Source organism: Anomaloglossus baeobatrachus, chromosome 8 (genome assembly GCF_048569485.1).
Source record: "Anomaloglossus baeobatrachus isolate aAnoBae1 chromosome 8, aAnoBae1.hap1, whole genome shotgun sequence".
In the NCBI taxonomy this organism is placed as follows: domain Eukaryota; kingdom Metazoa; phylum Chordata; class Amphibia; order Anura; family Aromobatidae; genus Anomaloglossus; species Anomaloglossus baeobatrachus.
In genome coordinates this window covers 23589061-23613697 of record NC_134360.1, presented here as the reverse complement: position 1 = coordinate 23613697, position 24637 = coordinate 23589061, and the positions used below count along the sequence as shown (strand labels likewise).

At 52.9% G+C, this 24637-nt stretch overlaps 1 protein-coding gene across 1 annotated transcript in view; it reads left to right on the top strand.

Moving 5' to 3' along the window:
• THOC7 (THO complex subunit 7) overlaps positions 1 to 24637 on the top strand; it is a 37770-nt gene that overhangs the window by 2320 nt on the left and 10813 nt on the right. The window contains exons 2-6 of the mRNA XM_075321371.1: positions 1712 to 1829; positions 4244 to 4371; positions 13746 to 13832; positions 14349 to 14406; positions 14626 to 14692. Of these exons, the coding sequence (XP_075177486.1) occupies positions 1712 to 1829; positions 4244 to 4371; positions 13746 to 13832; positions 14349 to 14406; positions 14626 to 14692 (458 nt within the window). The remainder of the gene's footprint in view (positions 1 to 1711; positions 1830 to 4243; positions 4372 to 13745; positions 13833 to 14348; positions 14407 to 14625; positions 14693 to 24637) is intronic.

The window sequence follows — 24637 nt, the reverse complement described above, 5'->3', positions numbered from 1 at the left end:
ACAGTGCCTCTCCTACATTATAATGCCCACACAGTGCCTCTCATACATTATAATACCCTACCATGCCTCTCATACATTATAATACCCTACCATGCCTCTCATACATTATAATACCCTACCATGCCTCTCATACATTGTAATTCCAACACAGTGCCTTTCATACATTATAATGCCCTCACAGTGCCTCTCCTACATTATAATGCCCACACAGTGCCTCTCATACATTATAATACTCTACCATGCCTCTCATACATTATAATACTCTACCATGCCTCTCATACATTATAATACCCTACCATGCCTCTCATACATTATAATACCCTACCATGCCTCTCATACATTATAATACCCTACCATGCCTCTCATACATTATAATACCCTACCATGCCTCTCATACATTATAATACCCTACCATGCCTCTCATACATTATAATTCCCTACCATGCCTCTCATACATTGTAATTCCAACACAGTGCCTCTCATACATTATAATGCCCACACAGTGCCTCTCATACATTGTAATTCCAACACAGTGCCTCTCATACATTATAATGCCCTCACAGTGCCTCTCCTACATTATAATGCCCACACAGTGCCTCTCATACATTATAATACTCTACCATGCCTCTCATACATTATAATTCCCTACCATGCCTCTCATAAATTGTAATTCCAACACAGTGCCTCTCATACATTATAATGCCCACACAGTGCCCCTTGTAGATTATGATGCCCCATAGTACCCTTTGAACATTAAGGTGCCCCCACATTACCTCTCATACATTATAATACCCCACCATGCCTGTCATAGATTATAATGCCCTCACAGTGGCCCTTGTAGATTATGATGCCCCCACATTGTCGTCCATCATACATTATGGTGCCTCTCATGCATTCTGATGCCTCCACCATACCCCCTGCACATTATGATGCCTTTTGTACATTAGGATGCCCCCACAGTCAACCTTGTACATTATAGTGCCCCTTGTACCATAATGATGCCTCCAGCGTACCCCTTGTACATTATGCTGCCCCCACAGTCAACCTTGTACATTATGATACCCCTTGTGCATTATGGTGTCCCTGGTAACATAATGATGCCTCCAACATGCCCCTAGTACATTATGATGTCGCTTATATATTTATGATGCCCTCACAGTTCCCTCCTGCAAAAAAAATGGACTGCCAAAACACAACTCTCCTTGCACCATTGTCTTGAGGAGCAGCCCTGCGTGTGTCCTCTGAGGCTCGGCACAGCAGGCGCCTTCTAGTGATGTCACTGCACCTCCTGCGCCGAGCCTCAGACCTGCAGAGAGCACACACAGGCGGATGGTGGAGCAGCTGTCCGCTTGTATTCCACTGCATCTATGTCCTAAGGACACATACAGTGGAAACCAGGACGCGCTGCCAACCTTCAGGGACAGAGTGACAACTTCCGAAACCTGAGCACGTCCCTCTGGATCCAGGAGCACAGCACACACCCTGTAAAGTCCTGGCTGGACGGTTCTCTGCCTCCGCACACACGTACACGGTGCAGAGCACATGATGCCAGTGCTGAGCTCTGGAGAAACCTGTAGGCAATGGGCTTCTATGAAGATGGAAGGAAGCCTTCCGTGTATAGCGCATGGCGGTCAGCACGGTGAGGAGGAGTCCGCACATACGGAGGGACGTGTAAGGACGCCTTTATTTATTATGTGATTCTCTTCGGCAGATGAAGTTATCCGCAAGCGGCTTTTAATCGATGGCGACGGTGCTGGGGACGATCGAAGGATCAACCTTCTGGTGAAAAGTTTTATAAAGTGGTGCAACTCTGGATCGCAGGAGGATGGGTAACACTGCCTAAAACGACATCTGTGCTTCGTTTTTGTTTTTTGTTTTTTTTGTTTTCTAGAAATTGAAAAGATTTAGTGTATATCCGTAGTATACTGTATACTGGGGCTGTACTTGGGGGCTGATTTAGTGTATATCTGTAGTATACTGGGGCTGTACTTGGGGGCTGATTTAGTGTATATCTGTAGTATACTGGGGCTGTACTTGGGGGCTGATTTAGTGTATATCTGTAGTATACTGGGGCTGTACTCGGGGGCTGATTTAGTGTATATCTGTAGTATACTGGGGCTGTACTCGGGGGCTGATTTAGTGTATATCTGTAGTATACTGGGGCTATACTCGGGGGCTGATTTAGTGTATATCTGTAGTATACTGGGGCTATACTCGGGGGCTGATTTAGTGTATATCTGTAGTATACTGGGGCTGTACTCGGGGGCTGATTTAGTGTATATCTGTAGTATACTGGGGCTGTACTCGGGGGCTGATTTAGTGTATATCTGTAGTATACTGGGGCTGTACTCGGGGGATGATATAGTGTATATCTGTAGTATACTGGGGCTGTACTCGGGGGCTGATTTAGTGTATATCTGTAGTATACTGGGGCTGTACTCGGGGGCTGATTTAGTGTATATCTGTAGTATACTGGGGCTGTACTCGGGGGCTGATTTAGTGTATATCTGTAGTATACTGGGGCTGTACTCGGGGGCTGATTTAGTGTATATCTGTAGTATACTGGGGCTGTACTCGGGGGCTGATTTAGTGTATATCCGTAGTATACTGTATACTGGGGCTGTACTCGGGGGATGATTTAGTGTATATCTGTAGTATACTGGGGCTGTACTCGGGGGCTGATTTAGTGTATATCTGTAGTATACTGGGGCTGTACTCGGGGGATGATTTAGTTTATATCTGTAGTATACTGGGGCTGTACTCGGGGGCTGATTTAGTGTATATCTGTAGTATACTGGGGCTGCACTCGGGGGCTGATTTAGTGTATATCTGTAGTATACTGGGGCTGTACTCGGGGCTGATTTAGTGTATATCTGTAGTATACTGGGGCTGTACTCGGGGGCGGTTTTAGTTTATATCTGTAGTATACTGGGGCTGTACTCGGGGGATGATTTAGTGTATATCTGTAGTATACTGGGGCTGTACTCGTTGGATGATTTAGTGTATATCTGTAGTATACTGGGGCTGTACTCGTTGGATGATTTAGTGTATATCTGTAGTATACTGGGGCTGTACTCGGGGGATGATATAGTGTATATCTGTAGTATACTGGGGCTGTACTCGTTGGATGATTTAGTGTATATCTGTAGTATACTGGGGCTGTACTCGGGGGCTGATTTAGTGTATATCTGTAGTATACTGGGGCTGTACTCGGGGGCTGATTTAGTGTATATCTGTAGTATACTGGGGCTGTACTCGGGGGCTGATTTAGTGTATATCTGTAGTATACTGGGGCTGAACTCGGGGGCTGATTTAGTGTATATCTGTAGTATACTGGGGCTGTACTCGGGGGCTGATTTAGTGTATATCTGTAGTATACTGGGGCTGTACTCGGGGGCTGATTTAGTGTATATCTGTAGTATACTGGGGCTGTACTCGGGGGATGATTTAGTGTATATCTGTAGTATGCTGGGGCTGAACTCGGGGGCTGATTTAGTGTATATCTGTAGTATACTGGGGCTGTACTCGGGGGCTGATTTAGTGTATATCTGTAGTATACTGGGGCTGTACTCGGGGGATGATTTAGTGTATATCTGTAGTATACTGGGGCTGTACTCGGGGGATGATTTAGTTTATATCTGTAGTATACTGGGGCTGTACTCGGGGGCTGATTTAGTGTATATCTGTAGTATACTGGGGCTGTACTCGGGGGCTGATTTAGTTTATATCTGTAGTGTACTGGGGCTGTACTCGGGGGATGATTTAGTGTATATCTGTAGTATACTGGGGCTGTACTCGGGGGCTGATTTAGTGTATATCTGTAGTATACTGGGGCTGTACTCGGGGGCTGATTTAGTGTATATCTGTAGTATACTGGGGCTGTACTCGGGGGCTGATTTAGTGTATATCTGTAGTATACTGGGGCTGAACTCGGGGGCTGATTTAGTGTATATCTGTAGTATACTGGGGCTGTACTCGGGGGCTGATTTAATGTATATCTGTAGTATACTGGGGCTGTACTCGGGGGCTGATTTAGTGTATATCTGTAGTATACTGGGGCTGTACTCGGGGGCGGTTTTAGTTTATATCCGTAGTGTACCGGGGCCACATACAGGGCTGACGGTTCATGTTGCGGCTGTGCAGGGCCGTGATGTGCGAAGCTCAAGCAGCCCTGGATTGTGGAATTTTGTGTTTGTGGGTTACAGCGATAGCTTCTCACTCATGTTATTTTCTTATCCCCCAGATACGCCCAGTACCAGCGCATGCTCAGCAGCCTGTCCCAGTGCTCCTTCTCCATGGGCAAAACTCTCCTGGTGCATGACATGAACCTCCGAGAAATGGAGAACTACGAGAAGATCTACAGCGATATAGGTAACATTGGGTCGGCAGCGGAACACTGTCTGCAGCCATCACGTCGCACACGGCACCCTATTTTGCTGCCACGGTCACGTGAATATAATAAGCCAGGACTGATTTGAACCCTATTTCAGTTTTGTACAAATCCCAGAAAACTTTTTTTTTTTTAACTCTTCGATAATCATATAATGCACGATAGGTCATGGCATACCAATAGCTTGCAAAAGCGGCTGAGGTCCCATCAAAGGTCCCCTTCACCAGCAACTTTGTACTTCTATGAAGCCACAGAATGAGATTCATAGATGGTCATTTCCTACGGTGAATTTGTATTTATTTTTTCTTTATTTTTTTCAAGCGTTTAGATTAATATTTTATTTCTTTGTCGCTCCATTGGGAGACCCAGACAATTGGGTGTATAGCTTCTGCCTCCGGAGGCCACACAAAGTATTACACTTTAAAAAGTGTAACCCCTCCCCTCTGCCTATACACCCTCCCGTGCATCACGGGCTCCTCAGTTTTTATGCTTTGTGTTGAAGGAGGCACACATTCACTCAAGCTCCACATTTTAGTCAGCAGCAGCTGCTGATTATATCGGATGGAAGAAAAGAGGGCCCCAGGGCCCCCGGCATGTTCCCTTCTCACCCCACTAAGTCGGCGGTGCTGTTAAGGTTGAGTTACCCATTGCGGGTACAAAGGCTGGAGCCACATGCCGTTTTCCTTCCCCATCCCTTAGAGGCTCTGGGAGAAGTGGGATCCTAACCGGTCATCCAGGCACTGGGACCGGGCTCCCTCCGCAGCCCCTGTGGGAATCTGACGGACAGGAGACTGAGTATCATCATGGACAGGCCCTGCATCATAAAGGTACTCTGTGTCCCCCTGGGGACGGTGCATGGAGCACTTGGTCTCAGACGCTGCAGCGGCTGCTGTTTTTGTGTCACGATCGGGACTACCGCGCCGACCGCGCCTGCTTGCCGGCCGCGGTATTAAATTTAGTCCCCGGCTTTTGCGGCCTAGTGCATTAAACTCCCGCCCCCGGGCCTGCCAGTCAGGGGTAAGGGCGGGATGGTCGGCCTGACACCGACTGTGAGGGCTGGAGCATACTTTAGTGTCCTCCTCCCCCCTCACTCATCACTCTGGGGCACCAGATTCCCGCACTTTATTGATCACGCCCACGGCTCCCTCCTCCCCTTAGAACGCCGGCAGCCATGTTTTAATCACATTCTGCCGTGGAGGACTTCTGGCTGCAGCTCTGGGAGACCCAAGGCAGGGGATTTGGTGGACACACACCGCTCTGGGCGGTCGGTAAGCCACACCGGTCACACGGTGCTGGTCCCCCTAGGGTGCCGAACTGTATATATATATATATATATATATATATATATATATATATATATATATATATATATATATATATATATATATATATATATATAATATTTGTATACATTTTCTAGGTTCGGCCGCAGTGTTTAGCCTTTGGCTATATACCCTCAGTGATTACTCTCCTAGGAGAGAACAGCATGTCGGTCACAAGGAGCAAGTGTGCCAAGACACAGGGTTATTTTGCAACCTGTACCTCTTGTGCGGCTATGCTACCTGCAGGTTCCACCTACCCTCACTGTGAGCAATGCTCTGGCCCTGTGGCACTCGCTCAGCCGGAGCCTCGGGCACTGGTGGGACCCTCGGCCCAGGTAGAAGCGCCGGCCTCCCCTGTCCAGGCGGCAGGGACAGAGTTTGCAGTTTTAGCTGAGAAACTCTCTGAGTCACTTTCACAATCCATGGCTCAGTCTATGGACAAATGGTCTGCTAAGATACTAGAAGCCTTACAGTCCAGACCGGCCCTTACACAGGCCCCGGGCACTGCGGGGTCATCGTCCCCAGGCCCCTCCCGGTCTGCGCCGCAGCATGCTCCTGGGGTGGGCCCTAGGTATCACGTGGAGGACTCCGGCACGGACCGCAGTCCCAGACCGGCTAAGCAGGCTCGCTGGGAATCTTCCCCGACTTCATCACGCTGTTCGGGGTCTCAGCTTGAGGACTCTCTGGAGGATGAGGCAGAGGTCGCAGCTCAGGGCTCTGACCCTGACGTTGCTCTCAATCTTGATACACCTGAAGGGGACGCCATAGTAAATGACCTTATAGCGTCAATCAACCAGGTGCTAGATCTATCTCCCCCGCCTCTACCTGTGGAGGAGTCGGCTTCACAGCAGGAGAAACACCAGTTTAGGTTTCCCAAACGTACACGGAGTGCGTTTTTCGATCACTCTAACTTCAGAGATGCTGTCCAGAAGCACAGAGCTTTTCCGGACAAGCGCTTTTCTAAGCGCCTTAATGACACACGTTATCCCTTCCCCCCTGACGTAGTCAAGGGTTGGGCTCAATGTCCCAAGGTGGATCCTCCAGTCTCTAGACTGGCGGCTAGATCCGTAGTAGCAGTGGCTGACGGTTCATCGCTCAAGGATGCCACTGACAGGCAGATAGAGCTCCTAATGAAATCCATCTTTGAAGCCACAGGCGCGTCTTTCGCCCCGGCCTTTGCAGCTGTGTGGGCACTCCAAGCTATCTCAGCTTGTCTGTCTGAGATTAATGCGGTCACACGTACCTCTGCTCCGCAAGTAGCGTCTTTGACTTCTCAGGCGTCGGCTTTTTCGTCCTACGCCATGAACGCCGTCCTGGACTCTGCTAGCCGTACAGCGGTAGCGTCCGCCAATTCGGTGGCAGTCCGCAGGGCCATGTCTCTGCGCGAATGGAAGGCAGACTCTGCTTCCAAGAAGTTCTTGACCGGTTTGCCTTTTTCTGGCGACCGATTGTTTGGCGAGCAATTGGATGAAATTATTAAGCAATCTAAGGGAAAGGACTCGTCCTTACCCCAATCCAAGCCAAAAAGACCTCAGCAACGGAAAATTCAGGCGAGGTTTCGGTCCTTTCGGCCCTCAGCCAGATCCCAATCATCCTCGTCCAACAGGCCACAGAAGAGCCAGAGGAACTCTTCTGCATGGCGGTCTAAGTCACGTCCTCCAAAGACCGCCGGAGGCACCGTCTCCAAGGCGGCCTCCTCATGACTTTCGGCCTCCACAAACCGCATCCTCGGTCGGTGGCAGGCTCTCCCTCTTGGCGACGCCTGGTGGCCACATGTCCAAGACCGATGGGTGAGAGACATTCTGTCTCACGGTTACAGGATAGAGTTCTGCTCTCGTCCTCCGACTCGTTTCTTCAGAACATCTCCGCCCCCCGAGCGAGCCGATGCACTTGCTCAGGCTGTGGACACTCTGAAGACAGAAGGAGTTGTGATCCCCGTTCCCCTTCAGGAACGGGGTCGCGGTTTTTACTCCAACCTGTTCGTGGTGCCAAAAAAGGACGGATCATTCCGTCCCGTTTTGGACCTCAAATTCCTCAACAGACATGTGAGAACCAGACGGTTTCGCATGGAATTCCTCCGCTCTGTCATCGCCTCGATGTCACAAGGAGACTTCCTAGCATCAATCGACATCAGGGATGCCTATCTCCATGTGCCGATCGCACCAGAGCATCAACACTTCCTGCGTTTTGCCATTGGGGACGAACACCTTCAGTTTGTGGCACTGCCTTTCGGCCTGGCGACAGCCCCACGGGTCTTCACCAAGGTCATGGCATCCGTTGTGGCGGTCCTGCACTCTCAGGGCCACTCGGTGATCCCTTACTTAGACGATCTCCTGGTCAAGGCACCCTCCCGGGTGGCATGTCAACACAGCCTGGCCGTTGCTCTGGAGACTCTCCAGAGGTTCGGGTGGATCATCAATTTCCCAAAGTCAAAATTGACTCCGGCCCAATCACTGACTTACCTCGGGATGGAGTTTCATACTCTCTCAGCGATAGTCACGCTTCCGCTGGACAAACAGCGTTCGCTGCAAGCTGGGGTGCACTCTCTCCTTTGGGCCCAGTCTCGCCCCTTGAGGCGCCTCATGCACTTCCTGGGGAAGATGGTGGCAGCGATGGAGGCAGTCCCCTTTGCGCAGTTTCCACTCCAATGGGACATTCTCCGCAAATGGGACAGGAGGTCGACGTCCCTAGACAGGAACGTCTCCCTTTCTCTGGCAGCCAAAACCTCTCTTCAGTGGTGGCTTCTTCACACTTCTCTGTCGAAGGGAAAATCCTTCCTGCCCCCATCCTGGGCGGTGGTCACGACGGACGCGAGTCTGTCAGGGTGGGGAGCGGTTTTTCTCCACCACAGGGCTCAGGGAACCTGGACTCCGACAGAGTCCTCCCTTCAGATCAATGTTCTGGAGATAAGGGCAGTGTACCTAGCCCTAAAGGCGTTCCATCGGTGGCTGGAGGGCAGGCAGATCCGCATACAGTCGGACAACGCCACGGCGGTCGCGTACATCAACCACCAGGGCGGCACGCGCAGCCGCCAAGCCTTCCAAGAAGTTCGGCGGATTCTGCTGTGGGCGGAGGCAACAGCCTCCACCATCTCTGCAGTTCACATCCCGGGCGTAGAAAACTGGGAAGCAGACTTTCTCAGTCGCCAGGGCATGGACGCAGGGGAATGGTCTCTTCACCCGGACGTGTTTCAAGAGATCTATTGCCGCTGGGGGACGCCGGACGTCGACCTCATGGCGTCTCGGCACAACAACAAAGTCCCGGCATTCATGGCACGGTCTCAAGATCACAGAGCTCTGGCGGCGGACGCATTAGTTCAGGATTGGTCGCAGTTTCGACTGCCTTATGTATTTCCTCCTCTGGCAATGCTGCCCAGAGTGTTACGCAAGATCAAGTCCGACTGCCTCCGCGCCATCCTCGTCGCTCCAGACTGGCCGAGGAGGTCGTGGTACCCGGATCTGTGGCACCTCACGGTGGGTCAACCGTGGGCACTCCCAGACCGACCAGACTTGCTGTCTCAAGGGCCATTTTTCCATCTGAATTTTGCGGCCCTCAACCTGACTGTGTGGCCATTGAGTCCTGGCTACTAGCGTCCTCAGGCTTATCTCAAGATGTCATTGCCACTATGAGACAGGCCAGGAAACCAACGTCCGCCAAGATCTATCATAGGACTTGGAGGATCTTCTTATCCTGGTGCTCTGATCAGGGTTTTACCCCCTGGCCGTTTGCCTTACCCACTTTTCTGTCCTTCCTTCAATCCGGAATGGACAAGGGGTTGTCTCTCGGCTCTCTCAAGGGACAAATATCGGCGCTATCCGTATTTTTTCAAAAGCGTCTAGCCAGGCTTCCGCAAGTCCGCACGTTCCTGCAGGGAGTTTGCCACATAGTCCCACCTTACAAGAGGCCGCTGGAACCATGGGATCTTAACAGAGTGCTAAAGGCTCTTCAGAAACCACCTTTCGAGCCACTGCGGGATGTCTCCCTTTCACGTCTTTCACAGAAGGTGGTCTTTCTAGTGGCAGTCACATCGCTCCGTAGAGTGTTGGAGTTGGCAGTGCTGTCATGCAAAGCCCTCTTCCTGGTTTTTCACCAGGATAAGGTGGTTCTGCGTCCGGTCCCGGAATTTCTCCCTAAGGTGGTATCCCCTTTTCATCTCAATCAGGATATCTCCTTACCTTCTTTTTGTCCTCATCCAGTTCACCAATGTGAAAAGGAGTTGCATTTGTTAGATCTAGTGACAGAACTCCGGCTCTACATTTCTCGCACGGCGCCCCTGCGCCGTTCTGATGCGCTCTTTGTCCTTGTCGCTGGCCAGCATAAGGGTTCGCAGGCTTCCAAGTCAACCTTGGCTCGGTGGATCAAGGAACCGATTCTTGAAGCCTACCATTCTTCTGGGCTTCCGATTCCTGCAGGGCAGAAAGCCCATTCTACCAGAGCCGTGGGTGCATCCTGGGCATTGCGGCACCAGGCTTCGGCTCAGCAGGTGTGTCAGGCGGCTACCTGGTCGAGTCTGCACACTTTCACGAAACACTATCAGGTGCATACCTATGCTTCGGCAGATGCCAGCCTAGGTAGGCGAGTCCTTCAGGCGGCGGTTGCCCACCTGTAAGAGGGAGCCGTTGTCGGCTCTTTTTATTGGGGTATTCTTTTACCCACCCAGGGACTGCTTTTGGACGTCCCAATTTTCTGGGTCTCCCAATGGAGCGACAAAGAAGAAGGGAATTTTGTTTACTTACCGTAAATTCCTTTTCTTCTAGCTCCTATTGGGAGACCCAGCACCCGCCCCTGTGCCCTTCGGGCTGTTGTTCTTTGTGTACACATGTTGTTCATGTTGAATTGTTCTTTTGGTTCATGGTTTCAGTTCTCCGAACATCCTTCGGATTGAATTTACCTTAGACCAATTTATAAGTTTCCTCCTTCCTGCTTTTGCACCAAAACTGAGGAGCCCGTGATGCATGGGAGGGTGTATAGGCAGAGGGGAGGGGTTACACTTTTAAGTGTAATACTTTGTGTGGCCTCCGGAGGCAGAAGCTATACACCCAATTGTCTGGGTCTCCCAACAGGAGCTAGAAGAAAAGGAATTTACGGTAAGTAAACAAAATTCCCTTTTTTTCCATCCTCTCAGCTGTACAAGTGCTTGTTCTTCGAGGGTCGGACTTCAGTTTAAAACCATGACCAAATAGTGTAGGGAAAGATGGGGGGGGGATTCCAAGTGACTTGAAATAGTAGAAAAAGAATCCCTGCTTTTTTTACGGCCTCTATTTTACTGTAAAAAAATAAATAAAAGACCTGGCATCACGGTTTTCCAGATCAGTACAAGTCCGGGGATACCATACTGATATTTTTGTTTCTTTAGGTGACTTGAACCTGTGATTGAATTAATTGCTTAGACTATTAATTGCAGTATATAGCACAGGTGGTGCTTCAAAGGGGTCTAAAATGGCATCTCTGGGGGGCCTCCAAAAGCCTCCTGACTGCCATAGTAATGTATTGGTTCCCCACGTTTTTGGGGGAAGTGGGGATGGGGGTGCTGAGAGCCATGTGCTACACCAGCAAATGGGTCATTTAAATGTCGCAGTCGGTAAGCTGAGATTTTTGGTTGTAAAAATATGCACCCTATATGGACCCTTCGCTAGTATGACTGGAAAGACCTAGAGCGGCAACAGTGGTGGAGCGGGGGGGGGGGTCACAGGAGGCAGGGGCGGTGCTGGAGTATGGCAATACAGCGGGTGGTGCAGAGGGGGGCCCAGATACTGAGGGCGATACTGTGCTGGGGCTGCGGGGGCTGCTCTGTGCTGGGGCTGCGGGGGCTGCTCTGTGCTGGGGCTGCGGGGGCTGCTCTGTGCTGGGGCTGCGGGGGCTGCTCTGTGCTGGGGCTGCGGGGGCTGCTCTGTGCTGGGGCTGCGGGGGCTGCTCTGTGCTGGGGCTGCGGGGGCTGCTCTGTGCTGGGGCTGCGGGCGCTGCTCTGTGCTGGGGCTGCTGGGGCTGCTCTGTGCTGGGGCTGCTCTGTGCTGGGGCTGCGGGGGCTGCTCTGTGCTGGGGCTGCGGGCGCTGCTCTGTGCTGGGGCTGCGGGCGCTGCTCTGTGCTGGGGCTGCGGGCGCTGCTCTGTGCTGGGGCTGCGGGCGCTGCTCTGTGCTGGGGCTGCGGGCGCTGCTCTGTGCTGGGGCTGCGGACGCTGCTCTGTGCTGGGGCTGCGGGCGCTGCTCTGTGCTGGGGCTGCGGGCGCTGCTCTGTGCTGGGGCTGCGGGCGCTGCTCTGTGCTGGGGCTGCGGGCGCTGCTCTGTGCTGGGGCTGCGGGCGCTGCTCTGTGCTGGGGCTGCGGTCGCTGCTCTGTGCTGGGGCTGCGGGCGCTGCTCTGTGCTGGGGCTGCGGGCGCTGCTCTGTGCTGGGGCTGCTCTGTGCTGGGGCTGCGGGCGCTGCTCTGTGCTGGGGCTGCTCTGTGCTGGGGCTGCGGGCGCTGCTCTGTGCTGGAGCAGCGGGCGCTGCTCTGTGCTGGGGCAGCGGGCGCTGCTCTGTGCTGGGGGTGCGGGCGCTGCTCTGTGCTGGGGGTGCGGGCGCTGCTCTGTGCTGGGGCTGCGGGCGCTGCTCTGTGCTGGGGCTGCGGGCGCTGCTCTGTGCTGGGGCTGCGGGCGCTGCTCTGTGCTGGGGCTGCGGGCGCTGCTCTGTGCTGGGGCTGCGGGCGCTGCTCTGTGCTGGGGCTGCGGGCGCTGCTCTGTGCTGGGGCTGCGGGCGCTGCTCTGTGCTGGGGCTGCGGGGGCTGCTCTGTGCTGGGGCTGCGGGGGCTGCTCTGTGCTGGGGCTGCGGGGGCTGCTCTGTGCTGGGGCTGCGGGGGCTGCTCTGTGCTGGGGCTGCGGGGGCTGCTCTGTGCTGGGGCTGCGGGGGCTGCTCTGTGCTGGGGCTGCGGGGGCTGCTCTGTGCTGGGGCTGCGGGGGCTGCTCTGTGCTGGGGCTGCGGGCGCTGCTCTGTGCTGGGGCTGCTGGGGCTGCTCTGTGCTGGGGCTGCTCTGTGCTGGGGCTGCGGGGGCTGCTCTGTGCTGGGGCTGCGGGCGCTGCTCTGTGCTGGGGCTGCGGGCGCTGCTCTGTGCTGGGGCTGCGGGCGCTGCTCTGTGCTGGGGCTGCGGGCGCTGCTCTGTGCTGGGGCTGCGGGCGCTGCTCTGTGCTGGGGCTGCGGGCGCTGCTCTGTGCTGGGGCTGCGGTCGCTGCTCTGTGCTGGGGCTGCGGGCGCTGCTCTGTGCTGGGGCTGCTCTGTGCTGGGGCTGCGGGCGCTGCTCTGTGCTGGGGCTGCTCTGTGCTGGGGCTGCGGGCGCTGCTCTGTGCTGGGGCTGCGGGCGCTGCTCTGTGCTGGAGCAGCGGGCGCTGCTCTGTGCTGGGGCAGCGGGCGCTGCTCTGTGCTGGGGGTGCGGGCGCTGCTCTGTGCTGGGGCTGCGGGCGCTGCTCTGTGCTGGGGCTGCGGGCGCTGCTCTGTGCTGGGGCTGCGGGCGCTGCTCTGTGCTGGGGCTGCGGGCGCTGCTCTGTGCTGGGGCTGCGGGCGCTGCTCTGTGCTGGGGCTGCGGGCGCTGCTCTGTGCTGGGGCTGCGGGCGCTGCTCTGTGCTGGGGCTGCGGGCGCTGCTCTGTGCTGGGGCTGCGGGCGCTGCTCTGTGCTGGGGCTGCGGGCGCTGCTCTGTGCTGGGGCTGCGGGCGCTGCTCTGTGCTGGGGCTGCGGGCGCTGCTCTGTGCTGGGGCTGCGGGCGCTGCTCTGTGCTGGGGCAGCGGGCGCTGCTCTGTGCTGCTCTAAAATCTCATTTATTTGTATATACACACACACACACACACAGTCTGTGTGTGTGTGTGTATATATACATATATATATATATACCGTTTTATTTTGCTTGTTTATGCAGTGTTCTACATATATGCAGTGTATATATAATTGCAAAAAATAAATAAGGACATTTACATGTATAATTTTTTTTTTTGCTTATTTTTGCTATTTTTTTTTATTAATTTGTAATTATTATCTCTTGTTAATATTCTGCCTCTCTTTCACCTGCAGAGAGCAGCATCGCGGCCGCACATGATAAGATCGCTGAGTGTAAGAAACAGATATTGCAAGCCAAACGTATCCGGAAAAATCGCCAAGGTACGCTAATGTAGGCAGAGGTCCAGTGCGTTTGGACATATCTGTGCAATAATGGTCATCAGTCCCCTCCGGTGCTGACACTCCTATAGGCAGCCAGACCATCTCTTAAAGGGGTGATCCCATCTCCAAGATCCTATTCTACTATGTAGTAAGCATAATAATATTAGCAAATACCTCTAATTAGAAATATAGTATAGTTCTCCTGATTAACTATGTCTCTTACCTCATGTGTAGGGCATTGCAGCAGCTTAGGAATCTGTGGTTACGACGATTAGCAAATAACTAACTGTCACTATCTACTATTTTAATATCTACATTCCAAGTTCTGAAAGAGAAGCACAGTGAATGTACTTGTATTTCTCTGTGAAAGGGAATGCATGCTCATCTGATCCATGAATGTGTCTTCATGCGCTTGTATAATCTGTGCCGCCAGCCTTCGGTTTGTCTGTTGCTGTAGCGCTATGTGAGATTTCTATATCTATATCCTAATACTTTTTGGTATTTGATTTATTTCAGAGTATGATGCTTTGGCCAAAGTCATCCAGTATCACCCAGATCGACACGAGACATTAAAGTACGTATTCAGCATCCAGATAACTTAAAGGGTGTATCCACTTTTGCAAGCTAATATTGCTATCTGAATGATCTATTAAATCCTCCTTATTCTAGATTGGAGCAATAACAAAATAGTTGCATATGTACACGGACACTTTACTTATATTTCACTAATGTTTGGCATTTTTATGTAGGCATATTGATGCTTCTGTGTAAAGACTTGTGTGTTCCTCTTTAGGCAGCTGGAAGCATTAGATAAGGAGCTGAAGCAACTGTCTCACACCAAAGAGAACGTAGAAGATAAGGTGAGATTTTGGACATTGTCAGTTTTTCTTGAAAGGATTCTTAAAGGGGTCAGTCACATGACTTTTTAGCAAGGCATACCTAAGATGCAGTTCTCAGGCCAGCTGCTGGTCTCCTGACCTGGGCAAACCTGGATCTAGCTATGCAGTTACAGCTGCAGGGTCTCACACTTGAGGTTTTTGCATCTGTATCTGTCTGTGCTTATGTACCCGTATACAGTATAATGGTATATACATATAAAATGATATGATACGGCGCTCACTGATAACCGTATACAGTATACTGGTATCTAATATATAAAGGTGTGTGTGTGTGTGTGTGTGTCCGGGATTGGCACCTGCACAGTCGCAGCTACAGCCACAAAAATTTTGCACACTCGCACTTCTGGACCCCGAGAGCGTCATAGGCTATGTTTCGAGGGGAAATTTTAACCCTGCGCTTTACAGTTATTCGCCAAAAAAACCTGCCTCCAATGGAGCTGGGAGCCACAGTGCAGCCAGAACTTCAGAAGAATGCGCAGCCACACCCTTATATGGAATGTTGGTGTGTCACAATGCAGCCAGGGAAAGAGACAGACACAACCAGGGAAAGAGGCAGGCATAGACAGGGTAAGAGACAGACACAGGGAAACAGACAGACAGGGAAAGAAAGGGAAAGAGAGAGACAGGGAAAGAAAGGGAAAGAGAGAGACAGGGAAAGAGACAGGGAAAGAGACAGGGAAAGAGACAGGGAAAGAGACAGGGAAAGAGACAGGGATAGATAGACAGACAGGGAAAGAGATAGATAGACAGGGATAGAGACAGACAGACAAAGAGATACTGAGAGACAGAGAGATACTGAGAGAGAGATATATACAGAGGGGGAGACAGACAGAGAATGGGAGAGAAACAGAGAGACAGTTACTATCCCGGGCAGCGCCAGGTGCTATGTTGTGAGGTGAAATTTTAACCCCGCGTGTTCCAATTTACCAATCAATTTTGCCCCTATCTACATAATGGGGGAAAAGTGAAACGAAAAGTGTTGGGGGCAAATTGACAGCTGCCAGATGTGAACAAGGGGGACTTAAAGAATGAGAGCGATGGCGCCAAAGAGTATATACCGTACAGCTGCTAAGGTGGGGCCCCGACATGGGATACTCACCACACTCGGGGATATGAACACACACACACAATGCGCCACACACTACCACGTGCTTGAGCACATATACCACCCTCAGCACACATCTCACCACACATACACCAACCTCGCCACATAATCGCCCTAAACACACACAAGTCTGGTATTATCCTTCACAAATAAAAATCTGATTAATAAGCAGCCAAACTACAGGAACAACAAATGTACCATATAGGAAATCCGGCAGCTGTCAGTCACATGACCTGTCTATATGTGTATGTGTGAGCTAATATATACTGTCAGGGGGAGGGCTTTCTGTTGCCTGGAGATTTATCAGGCTGCCAATAGCAACCAATCACAGCTCAGCTTCTATTTTGCTACAGTTAATTAATCTGAGCTCTGATTGGTTAATATAGGCAACAATTTAATAATTATATTTCTATCTATTTGTTTTGTGGTGTTTGTGTGCAGAATACATTATTGTTAATACATTCTATTTTGTTAACAGCAGTTATTAACCCGGGCGAAGCCGGGTAGTACAGCTAGTATATATATAAAGTGATATGATACGGGGCTCACTGATATGCCAATCATTATAAGGTAGCGAATTTATTTTCTTTGTCGCTCCATTGGGAGACCCAGACAATTGGGTGTATAGCTTCTGCCTCCGGAGGCCACACAAAGTATTACACTTAAAAGTGTAAACCCCTCCCCTCTGCCTATACATCCCCCCCGTGCATCACGGGCTCCTCAGTTTTTATGCTTTGTGTGAAGGAGGCACACATCCACGCAAGCTCCACATTTTAGTCAGCAGCAGCTGCTGACTATATCGGATGGAAGAAAAGAGGGCCCATAACAGGGCCCCCGGCATGCTCCCTTCTCACCCCACTCTGGTCGGCGGTGCTGTTAAGGTTGAGGTACCCATTGCGGGTACAAAGGCTGGAGCCACATGCTGTTTTCCTTCCCCATCCCTTAGGGGCTCTGGGTGAAGTGGGATCCTAACTGGTCACCAGGCACTGGGACCGTGCTCCCTCCGCAGCCCCTGGGGGAATCTGCTGGACAGGAGACCGGGTATCATCAGGGACAGGCCCTGCTCCTCTGAGGTACTCTGTGTCCCCTTGGGGACGGCGCATAGAGCGCCTGTGTAATGGACGCTGCAGCAGCTGCTGGGTCTGTTTGTGCGCCGGGACTACCGCGCTGACTGCGCTTGTTTGCCGGCCGCGCTTATAACTTTAGTCCCCGGCTTTTGCGGCCTAGTACCGCATACTCCCGCCCCCGGGCCTGCCAGTCAGGGGTAAGGGCGGGACGCTGCACTGGACGTCAGCGCTGAGGGCTGGAGCATACTTAGTATCCTCCTCCCCCCTCACTGAGCACCGTGGGGCACCAGGTTCCCGCACTTTCTGAGGCACGCCCACGGCTCCCTCCTCCTCTCAGAACGCTGGCAGCCATTCCTATCAGCACTTCTGACGCTGGAGAACTTCAGAGGGGAGACAACTCCGAGCTCCACAGCTCTGGGAGGCCCAGGCAGGGAATCTGGTGGTCACACAACCGCTGAGGGCGGTCGGTAAGCCGCACCTGTTACTAGGTGCTGGCCCCCCTGGGTGCCGAAGTGTATATTTATATGCTTATATTGTATACATTTACTCTGTACGGCCGCACTATTTGCTTTGGCTATATACCCTCACTGATTGCTCTAAGAGGAGACAACAGCATGTCGTCCGCAAAAAGCAAGGGTGCCAAGGCACAGGCCTATTTTGCAACCTGTACTTCATGTGCGGCTATGCTACCTGCAGGTTCCACCTACCCTCATTGTGTGCAATGCTCGGCCCCTATGACACTCACTCAGCCGGAGCCTCAGCCACCGGTGGGACCCTCGGCCCAGGTGGAACCTCCTGCTGCCACTGTCCAGGTGACAGGGACAGAGTTTGCAGTATTCGCTGACAAACTTTCTGAGTCTATGGATAGATGGTCTGCTAAGATACTAGAAGCTTTGCAGTCCAGACCGGTAACACAGGCCCCGGGCACTGTTGAATCTTTGCTCTCAGACCCCCCTCGGTCGGCGCAGCAAAGTGCTCCTGGGGCGACTCATAGGTCCCACGGTGAGGACTCAGACACGGACCGCAGTCCCAGACCGGCTAAGCGGGCTCGCTGGGAGCTTCCCTCGACTTCATCACACTGCTCAGGGTCTCAGCATGAGGACTCTCTGGAGGATGAAGCGGAGGTGGCAGATCAGGGCTCTGATCCTGACGCCGCTCTCAACCTTGATACACCTGAAGGGGACGCCATAGTAAACGACCTTATAGCGTCCATCAATCAGGTCTTGGAACTTTCTCCTCCAGCTCCTCCGATTGAGGAGTCAGCTTCTCAGCAGGAGAAATTCCAATTTAGGTTTCCCAAACGTACACGGAGTGCGTTTCTTGATCACTCCAACTTCAGAGATACAGTCCAGAAACACCGAGCTTTTCCGGATAAGCGCTTTACTAAGCGCCTTAATGACACACGTTATCCCTTCCCACCTGACGTAGTCAAGGGTTGGGCTCAGTGTCCCAAGGTGGATCCTCCAGTCTCTAGACTGGCGGCTAGATCCATAGTTGCGGTGGCAGATGGCTCATCACTCAAGGATGCCACTGACAGGCAGATAGAGCTCCTGATGAAATCCATCTATGAAGCTATAGGCGCGTCTTTTGCTCCAGCATTCGCAGCCGTATGGGTACTCCAAGCTATCTCAGCTTGTCAGTCTGAGATTAATGCAGTCACACGTGCCTCTACTCCGCAGGTTGTGTCCTTAACCTCTCAGACGTCGGCGTTTGCGTCCTACGCCATGAACGCTGTCCTGGACTCTGCGAGCCGTACGGCGGTAGCTTCCGCCAATTCAGTGGCAGTCCGCAGGGCCATGTGGCTACGTGAATGGAAAGCAGACTCTGCTTCCAAAAAGTTCTTAACCGGTTTGCCATTTTCTGGCGACCGCCTGTTTGGCGAGCAATTGGATGAAATCATTAAACAATCCAAGGGAAAGGACTCGTCCTTACCTCAGTCCAAACCAAACAGACCTCAACAACGGAAGGTACAATCGAGGTTTTGGTCCTTTCGGCCCTCGGCCAGGTCTCATCTGATTCATGGCGGTCTAAGTCACGTCCTAAAAAGACCGCCGGAGGAACCGCTACCAAGGCGGCCTCCTCATGACTTTCGGCCTCCCCAAACCGCATCCTCGGTCGGTGGCAGGCTCTCCCGCTTTTGCGACGCCTGGTTGCCACATGTCCAAGACCGATGGGTGAGAGACATTCTGTATCACGGTTACAGGATAGAGTTCAGCTCTCGTCCTCCGACTCGTTTCTTCACAACATCTCCGCCCCCCGAGCGAGCCGATGCTCTTCTTCAGGCGGTGAGCACTCTGAAGGCAGAAGGAGTGGTGATCCCTGTCCCCCTTCAACAATGGGGCCACGGTTTTTACTCCAACTTGTTTGTGGTGCCAAAAAAGGACGGATCTTTCCGTCCCGTTCTGGACCTCAAACTGCTCAACAGACACGTGAAAACCAGGCGGTTCCGGATGAAATCTCTCCGCTCCGTCATCGCCTCGATGTCCCAAGGAGACTTCCTAGCATCAATCGACATCAGGGATGCTTATCTCCACGTGCCGATTGCACCAGAGCATCAGCGCTTCCTGCGTTTCGCCATCGGGGACGAACACCTTCAGTTTGTGGCACTGCCTTTCGGCCTGGCGACAGCCCCACGGGTCTTCACCAAGGTCATGGCAACAGTGGTAGCAGTCCTACACTCTCAGGGACACTCGGTGATCCCTTACTTAGACGATCTTCTTGTCAAGGCCCCCTCTCGGGTGGCATGCCAACACAGCCTGAACATTGCTCTGGAGACTCTCCAGAGATTCGGGTGGATCATCAATTTCCCAAAGTCAAAATTGACACCGACCCAATCGCTGACATATCTCGGGATGGAGTTTCATACTCTCTCAGCGATAGTGAAACTTCCACTGGACAAACAGCGTTCACTACGGACAGGGGTGCAATCTCTCCTTCGAGCTCAGTCGCACCCCTTGAGGCGCCTCATGCACTTCCTAGGGAAGATGGTGGCAGCAATGGAGGCAGTTCCATTTGCGCAGTTTCATCTGCGTCCACTTCAATGGGACATTCTCCGCAAATGGGACAGGAAGTCGACGTCCCTCGACAGGAACGTCTCCCTTTCTCGAGCAGCCAAGGCCTCCCTTCAGTGGTGGCTTCTTCCCACTTCTTTGTCGAAGGGGAAATCATTCCTGCCCCCATCCTGGGCTGTGGTCACGACGGACGCAAGTCTGTCAGGGTGGGGAGCGGTCTTCCTCCACCACAGGGCTCAGGGTACCTGGACTCAGCCAGAGTCCTCCCTTCAGATCAATGTTCTGGAGATAAGGGCAGTGTATCTAGCCCTAAGAGCGTTCCAGCCGTGGCTGGAAGGCAGGCAGATCCGAATTCAGTCGGACAACGCCACGGCGGTGGCATACATCAACCACCAAGGCGGCACACGCAGTCGGCAAGCCTTCCAGGAAGTCCGGCGGATTCTGCTGTGGGTGGAAGCCACAGCCTCCACCATCTCCGCAGTTCACATCCCGGGCGTAGAAAACTGGGAAGCAGACTTTCTCAGTCGCCAGGGCATGGACGCGGGGGAATGGTCTCTTCACTCGGACGTGTTTCAAGAGATCTGTTGCCGCTGGGGGATGCCGGACGTCGACCTAATGGCGTCCCGGCACAACAACAAGGTCCCGGCATTCATGGCACGGTCTCAAGATCACAGAGCTCTGGCGGCAGACGCATTAGTTCAGGATTGGTCGCAGTTTCGACTGCCTTATGTATTTCCTCCTCTGGCACTGCTGCCCAGAGTGTTACGCAAGATCAGGTCCTACTGCCGCCGCGCCATCCTCATCGCCCCAGACTGGCCGAGGAGGTCGTGGTACCCGGATCTGTGGCATCTCACGGTGGGTCAACCGTGGGCACTACCAGACCGACCAGACTTGCTGTCTCAAGGGCCATTTTTCCATCTGAATTCTGCGGCCCTCAACCTGACTGTGTGGCCATTGAGTCCTGGATCCTAGCGTCTTCAGGGTTATCTCAAGAGGTCATTGCCACTATGAGACAGGCCAGGAAGCCAACGTCCGCCAAGATCTACCACAGGACGTGGAGGATCTTCTTATCCTGGTGCTCTGATCAGGGTTTTACTCCCTGGCCATTTGCCTTGCCCACTTTTCTATCCTTCCTTCAATCCGGAATGGAAAAGGGTTTGTCTCTCGGCTCTCTTAAGGGACAAGTCTCGGCGCTCTCTGTGTTTTTTCAAAAGCGTCTAGCCAGGCTTCCGCAGGTACGCACGTTCCTGCAGGGGGTTTGCCACTTAGTCCCTCCTTACAAGCGTCCGCTAGAAACCTGGGATCTGAACAGGGTGCTAACGGCCCTTCAGAAACCGCCTTTCGAGCCAATGAGGGATATTTCTCTTTCACGCCTTTCGCAGAAGGTGGTCTTCCTAGTGGCAGTCACATCACTTCGGAGAGTGTCTGAGCTAGCTGCACTCTCATGCAAAGCCCCCTTCCTGGTGTTTCACCAGGACAAGGTGGTTCTGCGTCCGGTTCCGGAATTTCTCCCTAAGGTGGTATCCCCTTTTCATCTCAATCAGGATATCTCCTTACCTTCTTTTTGCCCTCATCCAGTTCACCAATGTGAAAAGGATTTGCACTTGTTGGACCTTGTCAGAGCACTCAGACTCTACATTTCTCGTACGGCGCCCCTGCGCCGCTCGGACGCGCTTTTTGTTCTTGTCGCTGGCCAGCGTAAAGGGTCGCAGGCTTCCAAGTCAACCTTGGCTCGGTGGATCAAGGAACCAATTCTTGAAGCCTACCGTTCTTCTGGGCTTCCGGTTCCTTCAGGGCTGAAAGCCCATTCTACTAGAGCCGTGGGTGCGTCCTGGGCATTGCGGCACCAGGCTACGGCTCAGCAGGTGTGTCAGGCGGCTACCTGGTCGAGTCTGCACACTTTCACGAAACACTATCAGGTGCATACCTACGCTTCGGCAGATGCCAGCCTAGGTAGGCGAGTCCTTCAGGCGGCAGTTGCCCACCTGTAGGAAGGGGCCGTTTTACGGCTCTTTTATCGAGGTATTCTTTTACCCACCCAGGGACTGCTTTTGGACGTCCCAATTGTCTGGGTCTCCCAATGCAGCGACAAAGAAGAAGGGAATTTTGTTTACTTACCGTAAATTCCTTTTCTTCTAGCTCCTATTGGGAGACCCAGCACCCGCCCCTGTTCCCTTCGGGCTGTTGTTCTTTTGTGTACACATGTTGTTCATGTTGAATTGTTCTTGGTTCATGGTTTTCAGTTCTCCGAACATCCTTCGGATTGAATTTACCTTAGACCAATTTATAAGTTTCCTCCTTCCTGCTTTTGCACCAAAACTGAGGAGCCCGTGATGCACGGGGGGATGTATAGGCAGAGGGGAGGGGTTTACACTTTTAAGTGTAATACTTTGTGTGGCCTCCGGAGGCAGAAGCTATACACCCAATTGTCTGGGTCTCCCAATAGGAGCTAGAAGAAAAGGAATTTACGGTAAGTAAACAAAATTCCCTTCATCCAAGTAGGAGGGCATTATGTGCACCAAGACATAGGCCAACGCACCGCAGCGCCCCGATCTGCATGTGAAATAAAGTCAATTTTCTTTGTCGCTCCATTGGGAGACCCAGACAATTGGGTGTATAGCTTCTGCCTCCGGAGGCCACACAAAGTATTACACTTAAAAGTGTAAAGCCCCTCCCCTTCTGCCTATACACCCCCCCGTGCATCACGGGCTCCTCAGTTTTTATACTTTGTGCGAAGGAGGCACACATGCACGCATAGCTCCACATCTTAGTCAGCAGCAGCTGCTGACTAGGTCGGATGGAAGAAAAGAGGGCCCATAACAGGGCCCCCAGCATGCTCCCTTCTCACCCCACTCTGGTCGGCGGTGTTGTTAAGGTTGAGGTACCCATTGCGGGTACATAGGCAGGAGCCACATGCTGTTTTCCTTCCCCATCCCTTAAGGGCTCTGGGTGAAGTGGGATCCTAATCGGTCTCCAGGCACTGGGACCGTGCTCCCTCCGCAGCCCCTGGGGAATCTGCTGGACAGGAGCTGGGTATCTTCAGGGACAAGGCCCTGCTACTGTGAGGTACTCTGTGTCCCCTTGGGGGACCGCGCATGGAGCGCTTGTGCCATACACACTGCAGCACTGCTGGGTGTGTTAGTGCGCCGGGGGACTACCGCGCCGACCGCGCTTATTTGCCGGCCGCGCTTATAACTTTAGTCCCCGGCTTTTGCGGCCTAGTATCGCATATTCCCGCCCCCAGGCCTGCCAGTCAGGGGAAGGGCGGGACGCTGCACAGGACGTCAGCGCTGAGGGCTGGAGCATACTTTGTATCCTCCTCCCCCCTCACTCAGCTCAGTGGGGCACCAGATTCCCGCACTTTCTAGGACACGCCCACGGCCCCCTCCTCTTCACAGAACGCCGGCAGCCATTCCTGTCAGCACTTCTAACGCTGGAGAGGAGAGACAACACGGCTCTGGGAGACCCAGGCAGGGATTCTGGTGATCACACAACCGCTTTGAGCGGTCGGTAAGCAGCACCTAAGGTGCTGGCCCCACTGAGTGCCGAAGTGTACTTATATATATATGCTTATATGCTATACAGTTACTCTGTACGGTCGCACTGTTGATTTGTGGCTATATACCCTCCTGGATTGTACTCAGAGGAGACAACAGCATGTCGTCCGCAAAAAGCAAGGGTGCCAAAGCACAGGCTTACTTTGCAACCTGTACCTCATGTGCGGCTCTACTACCGGCAGGTTCCACCGACCCTCATTGTGTGCAATGCTCGGCCCCTGTGGCACTTACTCAGCCGGAGCCTCTGCTACTGGTGGCCCAGGTGGAGCCACCTGCTACCACTGTCCAGGTGACAGGGACGGAGTTTGCAGTATTTGCTGACAAACTTGCTGAGAGTATGGATAAATGGTCTGCTAAGATACTAGAAGCCTTGCAGTCCAGACCGGTAACTCAGGCCAGGGGCACTGTTGAATCATTGACCCCAGGCCCCCCTCAGTTGGAGCAGCAAAGTGCTCCTGGGGTGACCCATAGGTCCCAGGGTGAGGTCTCTGACACGGACCGCAGTCCCAGGTCGCCTAAGCGGGCTCGCTGGGAAATTCCCTCGACTTCATCACACTGTTCAGGGTCTCAGCAGGAGGACTCTCTGGATGATGAAGCGGAGGTAGCAGATCAGGATTCTGATCCTGAGGCCGCTCTCAACCTAGATACACCTGAAGGTGACGCCATAGTGAATGACCTTATAGCGTCCATCAATCAGGTGTTGGATCTTTCTCCCCCAGCTCCTCCAATTGAGGAGTCAGCTTCTCAGCAGGAGAAATTCCGTTTCAGGTTTCCCAAGCGTACAATGAGCACGTTTCTGGATCACTCTGACTTCAGAGAGGCAGTCCAGAAACACCGAGCTTGTCCAGATAAGCGTTTTTCCAAGCGCCTTAAGGATACACGTTACCCCTTCCCCCCTGACGTTGTCAAGGGCTGGGCTCAGTGTCCCAAGGTGGACCCTCCTGTCTCCAGACTGGCGGCTAGATCCATAGTTGCAGTGGAAGATGGGGCTTCACTCAAAGATGCCACTGACAGACAGATGGAGCTCTGGTTGAAATCCATCTACGAAGCTATCGGCGCGTCTTTTGCTCCAGCATTCGCAGCCGTATGGGCACTCCAAGCTATCTCAGCTTGTCATGCGCAGATTAATGCAGTCACACGTACGTCTGCTCCGCAAGTGGTGTCCT